At 43.4% G+C, this 19,080-nt stretch overlaps 1 protein-coding gene across 7 annotated transcripts in view; it reads left to right on the top strand.

The window, feature by feature from the left end:
- Positions 1-19,080, top strand: part of LOC125989346 (nck-associated protein 5) — a 64,621-nt gene that overhangs the window by 9,180 nt on the left and 36,361 nt on the right. For 4 of the 7 annotated variants that reach the window (XM_049755581.2, XM_049755580.2, XM_049755582.2 and 1 more), the window contains 2 exons: positions 6,229-6,302; positions 17,692-17,755. In XM_049755581.2, coding sequence (XP_049611538.1) covers positions 6,229-6,302; positions 17,692-17,755 — 138 coding nt within the window. Of the gene's footprint in view, positions 1-964; positions 1,124-6,228; positions 6,303-11,790; positions 12,059-15,169; positions 17,470-17,691; positions 17,756-19,080 lie in introns of those variants that run through there. The other 3 variants (XM_049755583.1, XM_049755584.2, XM_049755586.2) reach the window with 3 other exon arrangements.

The raw sequence follows: 19,080 nt of genomic DNA, 5'->3' as shown, positions 1-19,080 counted from the left end.
CACGCACACAATTCCCAAATATTGAGGCCATCTTTTTTTTGTAGTCAACTGAGGATCCATTAAAACCGACGGATAAATGATGTTAGTTGCGATTAATTATTTTATGATGACTGAGTGTGCAGCTCACCTGTCAGCTACCTGTGGTCACACAGAAATTAATTCATGGAAGAAATCAATCCATATTGGAAGCTTAGCGTCTCAGGAGGTCACGTGCAATGACCAAAACGTGCACAGTTGTTGAAATTTTATTAATTTTATTATCGGATTTATTTATTTATATTATTATATCTATATTATATAATTTATACAAATAAATAAATAAATAAATTAATTAAAAAAAATTAATATATATATATACATACATAATTTTATTATCATATTTATTTATTTATTTATATTATTATATCTATACTATATATAATTTATACAAATAAATAAATAAATAAATAAATGGTTGAATAAATAAATAAATAAATAAATAAAACATATATATATATATATATATATATATATATATATATACACATATAATATATGTGTGTGTATCCGACTCCACGTGCGCATCCCTGGGGTTCGGTGTGTGTTGTGTGTGTGTGTATGTGTTGTGTGTGTGTGTGTTTGTGTGTGTGCACGTGTCGCCTCCAGCTGTCCCCGCAGCGGCCCTGACCGAGCGTCCCTGGGGCTTGTGTACTTTTTCATCAGTGACAGATTCAAAGGGTCATTTGCACAATACTCTCGTGTGTGTGTATGTGTGTGTGTGTGTGGTTGTTGCCCCCCATATGATGGCTCGGTATTGTGCGCAGGAAATCACCTGCGTGGCTGCTTGATGCGTCACACATTGCACATTTGCATGTTTTGCGTTGAGCATGTACAGAGCTGGCCTGCGTTTCGAAAATGGTTAAAATCCTGTCTGGCTTGTTTTAAAGCCACGGTTATTTTTATAGCAGGCACCGCTCCCTTAATTTCTCGCTAAAGTGCTTTTATGCTAAGCAGCGGGCCGGACGCATTATAAAAATGGAGACAGACTGTCTGTTTCGACTCAAACGGCGCCACCTTTGCCGTGTAACAAGGTGTTGCGGAGCTTTTCGCCCTTGGTGACATTGAGTTGCTGATCTTGCCGCAGGTAAGAAATATTTTGGACTCATTAGTTTAGTGAAATATGCACTTAAACTTCTTGTTGTACTTTAAAGCTATCGTGACAATATGATTACAGCAAGTTGTAAAACCAAATGTCGACTCGTTCGACAATTACAGGAAAATTCACGTAAGTGTGTCTTGAAAGAGAATGCGATATTTCTGGCCAAGAAAATATCACGGCTGGACTGTAAATCGCATTCATATTTTTTAATGCATTGAAAGACATTCTTAATTAAGAGTGATGACTGCAGGCTTCTCCTACGCTAAATTTAAAATAGAAAAGAAGAGACACTTCCATTAGGTTAGAAGCAAGTCTGCTGTGTTCACCCCCACAACGGCGCAGACGCCCCTTTCTAGTGGTCACTCCATTTTCCAAGTACATTACCCAGCAATTTAGTCAAATAAAATTCTTCCTTTTCAAGATGAATTGATGACGAGATATCAAAGATGGGAAAATATCAATATCATCCATGTCTAGAAACAATTGTCCTCGTTCAGAGGACACGATATGAGCTGTATGAATCTATAACTCACTTTTACGGTGATGCGCTGAATGATTTCCTGGCGTGCTTGCTCGCTACGGCCAGACATCAGAACCCTGATTAGGATTTTATGAGGCAAGCCGGGCCCCAGGTGAACACTTTAAATAGGGGGGGGGGGGGGGGGAAATACCCGGGGGCCGATTGTGTAGCGTCAGTGGTCAATGCTTGTCTTTGTACACGGCCACAGCGGTCACCGAGGGACAATTGTGAGGACCCGAGGGCGATCAAGCTGCGACCCGACATCCATCTGCTGATACAGCTGGAGTCGCTGTCACCTTCCATGCATCGTCTCAATTCTGCTGATTTCTTTATTTCGGATTTCTTTTAGCATAAAGACAAGATGGTGTTTTTTTTTTGGAGGGGGAGATCGGGGCTAAAGATTTTAGTCAATAAGCCTCTGACCCATTTCCAGAATACATGGCTCGACTCCAGGTCCTCCTTTCACGTATGTTTCACGGCTCACCGCGTCATCGTGCGTGGCGTGCCGTTCGGCCTCCATCGATGAGACACCCAATGCGGTCGGTGCAACTTGTGACCTACAAGTGAACAATGCAGAATGGCCCAGTGTGCGACGTACAATGCCACGGCAAACAGCTTTCATGGGTGGAGGGCATCTGATGGGCCAGCTATTGTAAAGCCTTCCAAAGAAGCCGCTACCTCACTTCAATCAACCCCGTTGGCCATTGCCGCTTGAGAAATAGCTTCCAGAAGCTTCAGAGAATGGGAGAATGAATTGCTAGAAGGGGCTGATGGGGTCAATGGAAAAGGGGGGGGGGGGGGCACCCATGATAAAAGGGTTAGCTGAGTAAACATGTAGTAATGATAGAACAGTGTTGTTATTGTAAGAGCAAATAGCTGGTCTAAGCAAAGGAAGTTTAGGTCCAACATTTTCCCACAGCCGCATTCTAATTACCTGATTTTGGTGCGCTAATGTTAGCGAAAGAGCTACAACATCATATTTCCGCGAAGAGAGAAGGGTTTATCGATAAAATCGACCTTTGACACGTCACTGAAAAACCCGATTGGTCGAAAAGAAATCCTCTGATGTCACCCCCAGTTTGAGAAGCTTAATGAGAACCAGCCCTCTTGTCAAATTCCTCGACGGGGCGCATCTGGAAACATTAAAAGTGGCGTGGCAGCTAAAAATAAAACTGCACATGGGAAGATAACAAGGAAGTCGTGCCATTAATTGTGTAAATATGGCACGTGTCTGGCTCTGGAGTCACATTGGAATTCCGAGTCTGAGATCCAAGTCATTGATGGGTTTTAATTATTGCGAGTTTTCTGCAAAGACTTCATGTCATGTATGTTGAGTTCGGAATGCTGCTCCGACGCCAAAGCAAAAGAACATCGCCAAAGGTGCGCCAAAGGACATAAAGAAATTGATGAATTATTCAACATGGAGGGCTGACTGAGGGTTGTGTTATTTACAGTTGGAGCTGGCGCTTAGGGGGCGGCTTAGATTTACAACGCCCATGTGTGCATGCTTGTCCTCTGGGTACCTCCATTCAAGTTGCAACCTTTTGGCGCCGGGAAAAGATGAGAAATCATTTACGACCCCGGGATTAATCGCTGCACTCCAGCTCGGCGCTAGGGTCAGAGGTCACCACAACCCATCTCTTTCTCATTGATATTTGTATATTGCTCCTGAAGCAATCCTGTAGCATCTCCAGCTGTATGCTCAACTTCTCAGCTTGTGTGGAATCTTAAATGGGCACTCAAGGAGGAGATGCGGGAATATTTTTCAGCAGCCTCACCATCTGCCTGACACCTGGGTCGACAAGCTTGGCGCTCAAATGGGCTGAGGCAATCAATCAGACTCAGGCGTGAAAAGACGAGAGCTAACATCAAGCTCAGTTGGGAATTGCTCTGGAACAAGATACGCTTGGAGTCCCTCCATCCGTCCGTCTGTCCGTCCATACCCTGGATTCAAACCCTCAACCTCAGGGCCCTTAGATCAAATTTGAACCGGTCAGTAAGGTGTGCCGTAATCCCGTCAAAGGCTAAACAGAAGCTCCTCTTGGCGCTTGAAAAATGAAACAGCAAACATCTGTTTGGCATCACTCTTAGCTCAGCCTGCCCTTTTCCCTCCTCTATCACTTTGGCCTTCATTTCATTTCCAAGTCACGACTGGAATGCTGAGACGGCGTCTCGTTTGGGGGCAAGCGGCAGTCAGCGGTCTCTCGTCTTTGCTCTCTGACCGACCGACCGACTGACCGACCAACATTCTCTTTGTAGCAGCGAAAGCCTCACCTCGCCCCCTTCGGCTCTCTGTTTCCTTTTCATTTCTTTCATCGGCGACCCCCGATCCAAAATCTCCCGCTCTTACCGCACCTGGCACAAAATGAACCCCCAGATGGTCATAAAACCTGGGCTTGTAAAAACTCTGGGCAATTGGGCACCCCTCTTGTCCTCAGTAGTTTTCGAAATAAAAACATAAATACAGACCAATTATTTAGTTTTATCGGAGGTGAATTGGGCTATTACTTCAAGTCATAGAAGGAATAACACAGGTGCTACGCTATATTTAAAGTGTGGCTTTGTTAGCGTAGCTAGCAGCAAAGCTAGCTGGAATATCCACAGCATTCTTGCTAACACAACACCGTCACTCCTCATCTCCTTTGCCCAATTTCCCGTTTGCGGTTTACCCCGTGAACAGTTTGGCCAGTGTTCCCCCGCTAGCATGAATAGGACGCTCTGTGCAACTCAAAGAGCCCGATAAAAAAGTCCGACACAAGGGGAGCTATTTTGAGCGCTGCCGGTGGCTCGTGTTTGGAAAGATAATCCGCCGACGATTCTTGATGGTGGTGAGGTGTTGATGTTTGGGCTGGCCGAGGCAAAAGGCGCCGCTAGACATCAGATAGCTTGAAACCATTCAAGAGGATGAACAGGGTGGTTTTTGTCCGCCAGGTAATCCGGATTGGCGTTCGGGTCGGAGAAGCAGGAAAAGAATGTCCGGTGAACTGGAAGCATTTGTTCAGTGTATGTTTGTAAAGACCTCACTGATTTCACAGGTGGAAAAATGTTTGGCAGAAGTCTTTGCATGTTGGCTGGTGGGAATATTTGGTTTTTGATTGTGGATAGCCGAGATGTTTTCTCTGCACACAAAACACACAAAAACACATTTTGCATTCTACTCCCTGGCCAATTGGCTCACTGAGGCTTTCGTGTTTGTCAAAGCTGCAATTTTGGGGTTTGGCGTTACCATCCAAGAGTTCACGCTGGCACGACCTGTCAGAAATATCCCAGCAAGCCGAGGCGGGCCGCGGTGAAGGGATGGAGGGCAAAGGTCACAACCTTGTAGTTCTTGTGAACTGCTGACCTCAGCAAGGTGTGAGGCCAAACGCTCTGATGCAATCATGATAACGCCAATGTGGTCACTGGAATAATGCACATTTATTTATTTATTTAATCATTTTATTTTATTTTAATTAATAATGATAATTTGACTTGTGGAGCAGAGCTGCATACACCGACATTTATTTATTTATTTATTTATTTATTTATTTATTATATTTTATTACTTTATTTTTATTTATTTTATTTTTTATTAGGATAGAATAGAATAGAATAGAATAGATCTTTATTGTCATTGTCTCACTTTATTTAAAAAAAATTTAAAAGTGCCAGCTGATCAGTGCATAAAATAAAATAAATAAATAGAATAAATAGAATAAAAATATTAAAAAGATTAAAAAAGTATAATCTAAAAGACCTACAGAAGAACATACACAGACATACACCAACAATCATTGTTTTTTTTTTTTTTTATTTAAGCAATGCGTAACAATTTTTTTTCCCATGTTTTTACTATTTCAAAACCTTTCCAGCGATGTTCTACTGCAGCGTTAAGTTGTCCTAAACAGTTCCAAGCTTCCAAGAAACATGCTTAAGATAAAGTTTGAACAAGTCCAGATCTGTGAGGAACTGCTTTCTGCTGCACTTTTCTCTGGTGCTGTAAAAGCTGTCAGAACTCAAGCCAGGCTGAAGATATACAAAGATTGCAACTCACACGTGAGCAGGGGGGGCTTTTAAATCTTGCCTTTAAATAGCGTCCACATGACAAGGAGCGTACGGCATTCCTGGCATTCCTGCATGTTTTCTAAGGCCCTGTCATTAGGAGCCAGGCGGCTTCCCTGATGACAACACTGACTCAGGCAGCCTTACTTTTTGTGTTTGATGTAGCCTGTAAATATTTCCTCTGACAGCCCTTCACAAAAGAAACAATTGGCTTTGTGCGCTAGTCAAAATCATTATGAAATGCTAATGGGAGGAAGACGTTTTGTCTGCTTGAGCAAACATTAAAAAAAAAGATGGCAATCTAGTTCCAATTGCTCAAGAAGAAGTTTTTATGGAGTCACACACTCGGGCTATGTGGCTTTTATTTTTTTTTGTCTGTAAAGTGCTGACGTTGCTGCTGTTTGGATAGTTAGGAGATCCCCCTGCATCCATTTTGGGACGTGAACTATTCCGGCTCCTCGACTGAACAAACATACTGTCCCAATTTAAGTGAATTCTTTTGCTTATTGTTGTCATCTTCTCATGGCAGGACTACATGGACTCCAACCAATGCATCGATGAGCTCCTCAAGCAACTTGAGGAAGAGCGCCGCCATATTCGAAGGTAAGATCTACGAGCAGATGTTGGGAGCGGCTGCCGGCGATCCCTTTCCAGTCGAACAATGTTTGGTTTTGATCGCGAGATGAGCTTTGCGGAAAAAAGATGCTTTTTGTGCCTACCAACAATGGGTGAGGTGGGGGGGGGGGAGTTAAACTCCGGGCCAAGTGCGGGGTTGACTGAGGGCATTTCTCACGGAGAGGATTGTCCTGGACAAAGGGGTCGCAGCACTGATGGAGATGCCAAGCTAATGACCTCGTCACCTCCGGACTTCTCCGCCGTCCCTCCAAAAGACATGTGAGACAATTTTTTAAACTTCACCCCTTTTTATGAAAGAGCCCTCTCTCCATCTCAATGGAGCTATTCCCCCCCCTGACTCAAAGTAATTTTCCCCCTGAGTGGACAGAGAGGGGGTGAAGGGGTCTCCGAATGGGTGGCCGGGGAGGGGGGGGGGGCGGATGACCACCGGCCGGCCCCTTTACTCGGCAAGACAAAGAAAAGGGATGTGTAAAGGAATGACCCTTCTGTCCAAGTCAACCGCGCATCTATTTAGACACAAGGGAGTCTTCGGCAGTGACCCGATGACCTTTTAGTATCGTGGCTGCAAGGGCCTGCTGTGTATTTTGAAAGGGGGCCGTGAACTTTGGAGCTGAAACTTGAGCAGCATCACTTGTGTCCTGACAACTCCTCGGGTTTCACTCGTACCTTTAGTGAAAGACTCGACACACCTGTTGAGAGAGAAATAAGTTTTCATCCTGGCTTTTTGATTGGTGGATCAGCGACGTCCCAATTTTTTTTATTGAGCAGTCCGAGTGATCTCAACAACATTGCACACTGTTGAGTGGAAAAAAAAAATGTCTGGCCTCATTAGGCAGCACCTCGTTGGGTAGTAGACATCTCCCTCCGGACCTCAATGGGGCCCATCAATCCGTCAGGCCCTTACATTCCTTCGTCCTCTACTTCGTGACCTATTGACCTTGTGCATTCATGTCATTCATTGTACCATATTATTGGGTACTTTCACACCGGTGGACTACACAGATTGGACAATTATGGCTTCTTTTTAATGGTTATTATTTATTGGGTTATTTGTCTACTGTGAGGACTTTTCGGACCAGACGAGACAAAGCTCCATTTTTTGAGACCCTAAGAATGTTCGTTATGAGGATAAAATGTTTTCATTCCTACTTGGTGGGCCTTTTGCTTGATCTTCAGGATAAGCTTGAGTGTAACGCTCCATTTGGATTATAAAAGTTCTTTACACGAGTAATTTCCTTCCAATGTAGCTGCTTGGGGACGCCGTTTAAATTGCAAGCGTGGTCGACGGAGCAGGCGTGCCGAGCTGGGGAACAGTTTTACTTTGTCGGACCTTGCTGATTTGAAGACAAGGCGTGCCGATGAAAGCGACTAAACCTCCGTCCAAGTATGTGGTGAGGCCTGTTTGGTCCATGTGGAGGCGGCTACACGTCAGCCTCTGAAGATGTGGCAGTTCCAAAATTGCTTAGGTGTCAAAGTCAAGGCCCGGGGGCCAGATACGGCCCGGCAAATTATTTTATGTGGCCCGCAAAGACAAATTGTGCATCGACTTCATGTCAATACTAAAATTACAAATTGTCTTCACTCTAAAAAAAAATAGAAAAATTGATAGAAATTTATTTTAGCATTCATCTTTTTTTTTAATTTTTTTGTACTAGTCTCTGATTTCAAAACTAGTTACTATATATTATATAATTCAAGGCATTGTCATAATGGCCCTCCGAAGGAAACTATGACTACAATCCGGCCCGTGGCAAAAATTAGTTTGACACCCCTGCACAGTCAAAACTTTACTGACTTTAGACTGAGTCTAAAGTCAATAAAGTTTTCTAATCCAGCCAATTTGTAGTGTTAAACAATAAAATCGGCAAATCATGTCCAAAGTACTGCTCGTGTGTTTTTATATGTAAACAAGCTAGCGTTGTTTAATCTACCTCCTAGCTAGCTGCTCCGTTTGCCTCTTCCTAAACGAACGCATCGCATTTATAGAACCTTTGAGAGCTTAATTGTGTCATTTAATGGAGCCTTTTACCATTTCTCCGTCAAGGTTGAGCAAATGAGACTAACGGTACTCGAGCGGTTTTATGCTAATGCCGCGCTGCGCTTCCTTAGCTCAAGGTTAACCGCAAAGCTAAGCGGTTGTTCTCGGCACATATTTTTCTTCTTTTGTTGGATTTGAGAAGCACAGATATGGAAATGGGTGTGACTTTGCTTTTCAACTCTTTTTGAGAAATTGGTTTTATCAGTAAAAGACCGGGGGAGTGTGTAGCGTCGTCTCCTTTGGTGCTCACGATAGCGTGACTTTATTTGGATCGTTGCCTGCGCTTCCAAGCGTCTCTTGTCAAAACATCCTCAGTGTAAAGATGAGGATTCATAAAAGGCGGTGTGCTTTTTATGATGATGTCGTCTTTGTGCGGTTTCGGGCTGATAGGAGGTCATTTCCATGATAGTCACCTCCAGCTTGGAGGTCTTTGGAAAACATCCCTTTGTCCCAAAGGAAACAGGAAGGCGGGAAAATGTGTAAAATCCAAAACATGCGGCTTGACAGATGATTCAGCTTTTGATATTTATTTTTTTTTGCACGAGATCACATCAAGCGGTGGATTTGTTTGTGTTGTCGTGGTGATGGTCACTCTAGAAACATCTAAAATGGATTACAGATGAAGTCAATCAGAGTTAATTCTGCTCATGGAATACTTTCCGCTTTTCCTGTGTTCAGAGAGGAAATGAGTCTGCGCTTATGATGTCTCGTCACCACACGCAGCTCATTTCACCCCGCCCCTCCCAACCGGAGCTTCATTAGCCGAGGCGCAGTCACGTTTTTGTCCCATTACACACTCGTCTCGCCACATCCGATTTTAAACGTGGACACTCATGGGTTCTGTCTTGTGATTTGCATCTGTCTGGCCGCTCGCAGATCTGAGCGCGTTTGTTTTGCTTAAACAAACAGGCTCTCTGTCTGCATTCTGGAATTTCCTTTTGCCCGAATCGATGGAGGAAATGAGAGAGCCTCCATGTTAATATCTGCCTAATGCAAACTACACGTGCTTCCCCTTTTGATGTTTAAAAGGCCTCCTGAAATTACGATGAAGCATTCAGGAAAACAACTAGTTGGCTCCGCTGTGATGAATGTCCGTCTCGGAACACACACACACACACACACACACGCACCTAAAGAGCTGAAAGGACCGGTCGAGTAATGAACTCCAGTGACGCATGCTGGCGTCCCTCGTCTGCCTCTGGTTACTCATTTGTGATCAAAACACAACGGATTACTGTCACACAGGGAAAAGTGTGGCTGATGGCTCTGGCGAGTCCACTCATTGGCCATACATGTGTGTGTGTGTGTGTGTGTGTGTGTGTGTGTATAAATAAATAAAAAACTAAAATAATACATATATATATATATATATATATATATATATATATATATATATATATATATATATATATATATATATATAAATATATATACAGTAATCCCTCGTTTATCGCGGATAATTTGTTCCACGATAAGTGAAGTACGGTCACCAACAAGAAGTACTGGGCAGGCTAACGCGTTAGGCGTTAGCTGAAAGATGCTAATTTGCATTCGTGCTAATACGCGAAAACGGACTTCTAAAGGAACGCAAACGAACATTTGGAGCAATACTACATTGTCCTAAAGGTTAGACACATGTTTCTTTACTTTATAAGTTTTATTTTGACTTTTAAATGTTTTTTTTAATTTGGGAAGAAAAATCCGTGATGTAGTGAAGCCGCGATAAACGAAACGCGAAGTAGCGAGGGATCACTTTATATATATATATATATATATATATATATATATATATATATATATATATATATATATATATATATATAAAATGTAGAAATACAGAGGTCAATGGATGGATGGATAGGTGGATGGATAGAAAACAAACCGAACTAGTTTGTGAAAACGAGTCTCAACAAACCAAGGCAAGATTCAGACTTCTTTAGTTGCGAAAGAGCCCATTTTAAAACAAGCTGCTGTCCAGCCACTCCTTAAACAAGGCTGTGCTCGGCTGCACTTGAGTTCCGTCGCTCCGGCCCGTATCGATCTCTGTCTCAGCAGCGTCCTGTCTCCCTTTTGCCTTGAATGCTAAGCTAGCTTAAGCGTGTCTACGTTTACATGCAACACCACCGGAGCCAGGCTGGCTGTACGGGCAGCCAAGTGTTTCCAAACACTGACAGTCTGGCGAACGATGCCGTAATGACCACAGCAGTGCACTCATACGGGACGGCCTGAATATTTCAATGACATCCTGGAGTTTGAAAGTTCAACTAAACAATGGCGGAAACCAATGTGGGACGGCAAAAGGAAAATCATCGCCGCTAATCTAATTACCATGGATCACCGCCTTCGATATTTTTTCATTACGCACACGTGTACGCGTTAATGCTGACTCGGTCGACCATTTGTCTTTTTTACCCAAGCGGGACAATGACGCCTAATTGGCAGCCACCTGCTCTGAGAATCAAATAGTGCCGCCGGCGCCATATTCAGATTTGCCCGCGGGACAGCTGCGCTTATGTTCAACACGATTATCCGTCCGCATAACTCTCATCATCGTCACCGGCCGTCGTGAATCTTCCTGATGTTTACGATGATGAATGAGACAGCGGGGTTCAAACAATGTGGAGCATCTTTCCTAATTGGTCACCCCCCCCCCACACACGATTCTAATTTCCTCACACGGTCGGTGTCATTGTTCTTTCATCGCATTACTGACAGCGAATATGGGGCCAAGTGGCAGCGATGGCCTCGACTCCAAGTCAGACCGGACCCTTTCTTCTCCCTCTTTAACTGTCCACTTCTGTCAACGGGAGCCTTTTAATTCCCCCTTTCTCCCCTCCCCGTATCCGCCTCTCTTCGTACTGGTCCCATTGGGAGGCAGACAAAAGAGGGCGCCTCCATCTCTCTCGGTTCTCGCTCGCAGGCCCCGGGTCGAGGAGGCTTCAGTTTGTCACAGCCATTCATCTGAGACTGATTATGATTGCAGCAGATGGGCGAGAGCTCAGAGCGAGCAGACCTTCTTTTCCACACTTTGCCTTCCCCTGCTGCTTTGCTTGACTTTACCCGGCGGTTCTCGTAAAAAAGGCCATTTGTTGTCACCTGACACAACATTCGGTGTCGAGGTCAGCCATTTTTTTGGGGCATCCTAAATAGTATTTAGTGTTTTCAAACATATACAGAAGTCAGTTTGCTTGGTTTGTTCCGAACACAGATTGTAATAAAAAAAAAAAAATCGTCCTCCATTATTCCCCCTCGTTTTTACTGCTTCCAGAGATGCAGCAGTGAACACATGTTCAACGTCCCGCTTGGAGGAGAGACAAGGTCTGAGCGAAAAGCAGAAGCGGCGAGATAAAGCTCGGGGGCGGGGCGGAGCGGCTAGCAAGGGGGCGGGGGAGGAAAGAGGGGTGGAGGAGGGGGGGGGGGGGCTCACACTGCTGCGTGTTGATGTGAAAGAGACCACAGCTGAGAGGCAGAGCGCACGTCGCGAGAGAGCAGAGGGAAGCAGACCCGAGAGGGAGGCTTGATGCACGTTAGCCGAGCCCAAAGCGCTGCAGACGGCGGAGAAAAGAAAACAAAGACGATTCGCTAGTTGGAAACTTCAGCCCGTACCATTTGCAGAAACGGAAGCAATCTGCTGGATTACCATGAGTGTGCGCTGACTGCACCAGAATGCTGCATCTCCATCGGGGTAAGAACGACTTTATATATTTTATGTGATTCTGGTCCATTGAAGGAAAATTTGCAGCAGATTATATATGGAAAAATAATAATCGGTCAGGAACGATCTTGGATAGTGAGTTGGATAAACCAGTGGGGGGTGCAGAGAATTGCGTCTGGTGTCGCCAGTGGCAACAGATTGTGGCATTAACCATGTTGACTGGGACTGATAGCAGAAGGAAATGGATCACTGTCCTTGTTGGGGGATTTATAGACATAGGAATGCTGCCCGCTTTTGTCCTTTCACACTCTCTCGAGCAGATTAAGATTTTCTTGGCGTTCCGTTAAAGCCCATTGTGGAATGTTGCAATAAAAATTAGATTTTTTTTAATTCTGACAATTATAGCATTGATGTCAGATTTTTTTTGGGTTCCTCCAAAGTTCCGAGTCGGCCATTTTTAAAGAACACAGACATGTCCGTACTATAAATGGATATATTTTTGTTATCTCTATAAACAGAACCATCCGAGAAGATGATAGCAAAGCATGGGAGAGTAAAAGAAGCATCACTCTTGTTGGTTTTGACAAAATGCCAGATTAAAAAAAAAATTTCCTGCCATGGGAATCAGTGGCGTCCAAGTTTGACAGCAAAACAGATTCTTCCATGATGTCATTACTTGAATGGCAGCCATCAAGAGGAGAAGGTAGTTTGCTATCTCGGTAAATTGGACATGAGGCCACTTTGCCCCTTTTTTAAGGGGGGAAGGGGGGGCAATATGTCAACATGTGAGCAGGCCAGATGTGTTTTTGCCATGCTGGGTAGTTGGAGTCTGCCTCTATGTGAAACCTACCTGGGGATTACAGGATAAGAGGATTGGCAAGTGGACGGATTTGATTCGCTCAAATTAAAACTATAATTCTCTCCATTGTGGCCATGCTGACATTTCTCTTTGCGCGATTTTACAAAATGACTTTCCCCACTCACTGCTTTTCCTTTTTGTCACTTTGACATTCAGACATTGAATTTTACACCCACTGCCCCCCCCTACTGGGTGTATTCATTGACCCTCAGCTAGCATGTTGGGCTCAGGTCAAAGTGAATTATTGAGGAATGTCGTCCCGGTTTAATGGCTCGTCGAGAGGGCCTCAGCGTGGAAGTGTTTCCCCCTTCTTTGAAAGCTTCGGGAGTGGGGGTGTCCTTCCAGACGACTTTCCCACATGATTCCCACCGCCGGCGTAGCGTCTCCAAGGTCTGAGCATTCCCAACGACAAGGGTCGCTTCCATGTGAGCGAAACAAAATGCGAATGTAAACAGTCCACTTGTTTGTAAAGACAAACCTCTCTTGTTCCTAAATCTCATGATATCGCCCGAGAGTTTATTTTATTTTAACTCACATGGTGGCGCCGTGTTCTCGCCTACAGCCAACCCATCTTTGTTTACTCTGACGCACGATGGCGTTCACATGAATCTCGTAAGGTTCTTAGAACAAAAGCTAGATCCCAGCTTCTGAAGTTGTCACGGTGATACGTTTATGGCGGTGAGCAAATTGAGGGGTCTTGAAAAAATGTCAACAAACTTTAACGCCAAACTATCTGGTTTATAAATCAGCAGGTAATGCCGGAGGTGTCGACGCAGCTGGAGAAGCTCACTGGAGTGTTCTATTTTCACCTCCAAAAAACTTCTTCTGCCATGTTGGAACTCTTGAGCCCTTTTGCTCTTTTCCGAGAGTGAATTATTGCGAGTAAAAGGCATACCGCAAGTCCGACGTGAGGCTGCCATGCCGATTCTAAAGACGTAACTCAAGTGCTTGGGTGTGTGTTTGTCCGTCGCTGTTTGAAAACCACCTGATGTCACCGCTTGGTCCTCCCATGAATCAACAGAACATTCCAGTAAATCTGAGTCGCGTCAAGCCAGGACAAGCAAAAATGGCGGACAATGCATGGAAAGCGTGAATTACAATGCACTTAGACAAAAGCTTAGCCCAGCTGCAAATCAGCCCTAAAAAAAAAAAAATTGGCGTGTCGCCACTTTAGTTTATGAGGAGACAGTAGCGCAACGGGTTCTTGGCATGTTCTTCTTCCAACTTCCTGTCAAGCGTCTAGTCCGGTTGGCCGGTAATAATACTTTTTAACGTGTCCCCAGTGGGTGTATTTATGAGGACGGCAAATTCAGTAAATGTATTCTTAAAAGTTGACTCGTGCCTCAGTAGCCCGGACTTGCTGAGATGAAGTAGCCCGGAGGCGGAGGCAAGCGTGTGACACACGGGAGATGATCGGAAAAAAAAAAAAAAAGATGAAACAACATAATTGCTTGAGCTGGAGGCCAAGAATGTTTGTGTGTCACAATGAGGTGTGTCTTAAATGCTGGTGTCATGTCTTTGAAATCCTTAATCGTTTTTTTCCATCTCGTCTCATTAGTGCTCAGTTTCACTTCTTTTGTTATTTTTTTTACGTTGAGAGTTGGCGTAAGAAAACAACAGTAAGCCTCGCTGGACGAGCGAGCGCATTCCTTGCAGCTCAGGAGAAGTCTTGGAGGAATCATCTAATCTGGGTGTGGACAGCGACATTCCCATGTTGGAGTTTCGAAACTAGCACACCGAGCGCTTTGATGTTATAGATCATTTGCAAGATCGGACGTGAAGTGAACCAAGCGTTCCTCTTCATCCTGTTTTGTGGGATGTGACACTTTACTTTAGAATGAGAAATTAATTCTTAAAAATAACACCACACGTGGACTGATCAATTGTATATATTTGTGAAAAATACTACCATCTAAAAAAATATTTAAAAAAATAAATAATAATAATAATACAAAATAAAAAATAAATATAGATACACGTATATATAAAATAATGATAAAAAAAAAAATATATATATATATATATATAAAAAATATAAATGTAACATATATATATGTATAAAAAATTTACAAAATTTAAATTTACCAAAAAATTATCAAATATACCAAACTATAGCAGGCAATAGTTGCACATGTGGACTGATCAATTGTATATATTTGGAAAAAAATACTACTATCTAAAAAATATATTAAAAAAAAAAATAATAATAATAAAAATAAAAAATATATATATATAAATATATACGTATATATATTTATTTTTTATTATTATATATATATATAAAATAATGATTAAAAAAATATATATATATAAAATATAAATGTAAACTATATAAAAAATATTAAATTTACCAAAAAATTATCAAATATACCAAACTATAGCAGGCAATAGTTTTGTCGTGGAAATGCTCCGGGTTGACCACTGATTTGTGGTGAACTGAAGTGAACTGTACAGCTTGGTGGGAAAAAAAAATACAAATAAGTTACTCGTGCTCAACGATTCCGATCTCCCTTGTCCTGGTGTGACTCCACTTGCGTGAGCTCAAGAGCGTGCTTAACTTTTCCCATAAATGATCTAGACTGCAGACAAAACACATTTGCAACGAGGTTCTTTGTGTGCGCCGGCTCATCACATTTCAACACGTTAATAATTGATGCTCTGCTACTGCGAGCTAAAGCTTCATCAAGCCAGCCAGCCAGCCAGCCGAATGGGTGTGTACGCCGCTGACATGTGGCTCCTGTTTATTTCTCCGCCGCCGTCCGGCGCACTCAACATCCACGCTGGGGAGGTCTCCAGCTGTGTCTGAGTCTCCATCCAAGACGGAGTAGGGGGGGTCGATGTTGTCTGAGATGTTGTCTGTGCTCAGCTCCTGGAAACTGTTAAGCATTATCGAAGCCAAGATTGAAAGCTATAATTGATAAAGGAAGAAGCAAAGTTTTAGAAAATACGAAGCAAATTGATTCTTCTACTGTTGAGCGCCCGCCAGGCTTGGTTCACACGAGGGGATTTTTTTTTGTTACATAAACAGTCAATGGCGCGATTATGGACGGGGATGACCCATGCTGGCACGTAGCACCTCGATGTGGGCCACGGGATCGCGTGCACGCCGCAGCTCTTAGCCCAGCAGGAACTCAGACGCTAATACATAAATGCATGGCGGGGCCGTTGCCCAACATGCAAACGTTTGTGCATCCTCGTGGCTCCGACTGACGTGTTCGGGTCACTGGATAACTCCCAGACAATATCAGGAACAGTCGATCTTGTTCCTGCAACTAAATTCAATATGTGCAGAATGCTCAAAACGTCGTGAGATGTTTAATCTGGTTAAGACATGCAAACGTTTGTTTGTGTGGTTTTCGCGCTCATGAACGGCAAACAGTGGTCACGGCGGTGGAAATATTTGCAAAGCTCCCACAAAGCACTCAAAGTCAAATACGACAGCCTTTTTTTTTTTTTCTCCCCCCAACAACCTTCTTGCCGGATGTGGTTACGTCTCGTCATGAGAAAGATGCTGAGGCCGTGGGAATTATCACATAGGCTAAATGTGAGCTATGTTTTATAAATAAATAAATAACTTCAAAATAAATCAATACATAGAAATAAATAAATAAAATATAAAAAGAATTCTGAGAATAAATACATAAATGGAAATAAGTAGAAATAAATAGAAATAAATAAATAAAATATAAAAAGAATTCTGAGAAACTTGACCAAGAAACTAGCATTTTTGCGGATTCCGCATCATTGACTGTCACACTTTGGAGGAAGCGGCCCGACCTTAAATCGAAATTCCAAATGCCTGATGTGTTCTCTCATGAAGGGCGTAATGGGCCGGTAGAACAGGCGTGTGCGATGAAACAAAGTGAACTGGTGCCAGGCCCGGCCGGTTGTAACAAAGCAAAAATTTGCAAGAGTGTGGAAATGACGTCTCTCCCTTGCCAACCCTCGAGGATAGGGAGGAAAGCGTTGTGCAACTGGTCACGCAACTTTCATACAAATCCAATAAAAAAATGGCACGTTAAAAACATAAAATAAAAATATTAGACTCAATATTTAAGCAAAATTTTTTTTCAATCCCGCTCTGTACTTTTTACGGTGCAGTTCAGTTGTATTTAACTTTTAAATAATAATAATGATAATAACATTAGTAATTTAATGCATCTTAGTATAAATTATAATTTAAAAATAAACTCCCCTAAATTTAAGTACAGTTTTGATATATTCGCAGCAGCTTACACTATTATAAAATTATTTTTTAGAAATAAAACCCATGACTTGGCTTCGATGAACACTGACGTTACTCGAATTCGATGTAGGACCATATGCTAGTACTTTTTTTCAGGTGGTACTAAAATAATTGAGCACCGCTGCCGTCAGACTTGACACACACACACCCAAACACACACTTTAGTTTCCACTCTTGCTCAGTTAGTCAGCACCTGACTGCTTGTTTGACAACGCCGCCTTTGCTCGAATGTGTCTGGTTTCGTTAAAGCCAACGCCATTGTTTGGCTCCAGACGGACCATTCATCCGTCAACCACACGGCGGATTTTTAATCACCAGGTGTGACTGGCCCGACAGGTGAGCAGACGGCTAAAAAAAAAAACTCTGTCACATTGAGACTTTTTTTTCTGGTGGCTCACTTAAGTAAGTCTTTAGTTGATTGACTGGCTGTCAAACATGGCCGCCATTTGTTGACATTGAAATCAATTGACTTCTGAGAGCTTAACAAGGATTTTATTCCTAGGCCTAATCATATCACGCTGCTTATTCTCCCCATTTCTTTTTTTTTTTTTTTTTCAGGGAAAAACTGGCCGTGGCTCGCCTGCAGAGGGAAGTCGCGCGGAGCAAGAGTGAGGGAACAATGGTAAGGTACACCCAAGCAACGCATGAGTCAATCACTTAGTGCCAGCTCATCAAAAATTGCTTTTGTGGGAGACAATTAAATGAAATTAGGTGAGCTAAAAAAAGACCACAGACATCCTTGTCCTAGGCGAGGCTTTCTAGTGCTGTCACGAGATCAAATCTCAAACCGTGGGATTCAATAGACGTCAGCTGATTGCCCCACTTTAAAATTCCTGAAGCAAAAGCTTGTTGCTTGATGATGTCCCCCCCCCCCCCCCCCTCCTCCTGGTCAAGGAGGTCATCATATCGTCTCGAATTCCTCAAAGGCACTTTAGCATACCGTTGCGGTTCAAGTGAACACGTGAAGGTACACATAAATTATGTCGTAAAAGAAGATGACCACCGACGCCAGTAGAATCTCATCGAGTCATCTTCCCACATCGGCGCTCACCTCCACTTGACCCCTTCCGTAATGTCACGCCGCTCACGTGTCCAACTTATATATGACCGCGTAACCGTGAATCTCATGGGCAAAGTTCACGCTGGGCATTTACAACTTGTCCTTCTCAATTCATTGCCCCCGTCACGGCCACGACCCCCCCCCCCTCCCCCCTCTGTGCATGTTGCACACACTATCATCTTCTCTGCGGCATCATTACCTCCTCCTGTAACACTAACCTCTCCGACCCGAGCCAAGCAAAACATCTCATTGGCGACGGAGGAGCAGCTCTACACAACATGCTAATTATGTCTTCAAAGTGTGTGGATTGTAAGCGTGCACATGGTGGTGGGACCAGGAAGGGGGGTGGGGGGGGGGTTATCTATCTGAGACAGGAGCTGGTAGGGGGGTATCACTAAGCTCCATTTGAAATTGGGCTTACCCCAGTTGGAGTCCCCTCGCACTCCCTTTTTGGCGCTTTGTGGCATTCCTGGGAGGCATCGCGGCTCCTCACCAGAAAGAAAAAAAGCTGCATGGAGGAGATAATAACTGCCGGAAAGTAGAAACCAGCAACGACTTGTGCCCATGCCCATTTCCACGTACACCCCGCCATTTTCCCTCGAGGGGATATTAAGCAGTGAAGGTCACATGATGCTTTTAATTCATCATCCATCCATTTCATCCATCCTTAATTTAATTTCCCTGTTGAGCAACACGACGAGCGACTTTTGGATCTTGTGCAGAATCACTTGACCAATTCACGAACGCGAACATTTTATTGTAGATTTGGACATTTAAAATTCCTACAAGACAGGGGGGCATGTTTGGGTCTGTGGCTTTTCTTTCCAAAAGCCTCATCTGTTCAGAATTGCTCATTAACAGGCTCATCGCCTCTTTTTTTTTTTTTG

Source organism: Syngnathus scovelli, chromosome 2, assembly GCF_024217435.2.
Source record: "Syngnathus scovelli strain Florida chromosome 2, RoL_Ssco_1.2, whole genome shotgun sequence".
NCBI classification, from domain to species: domain Eukaryota; kingdom Metazoa; phylum Chordata; class Actinopteri; order Syngnathiformes; family Syngnathidae; genus Syngnathus; species Syngnathus scovelli.
This window is presented reverse-complemented; position numbering and strand designations above follow the sequence as displayed.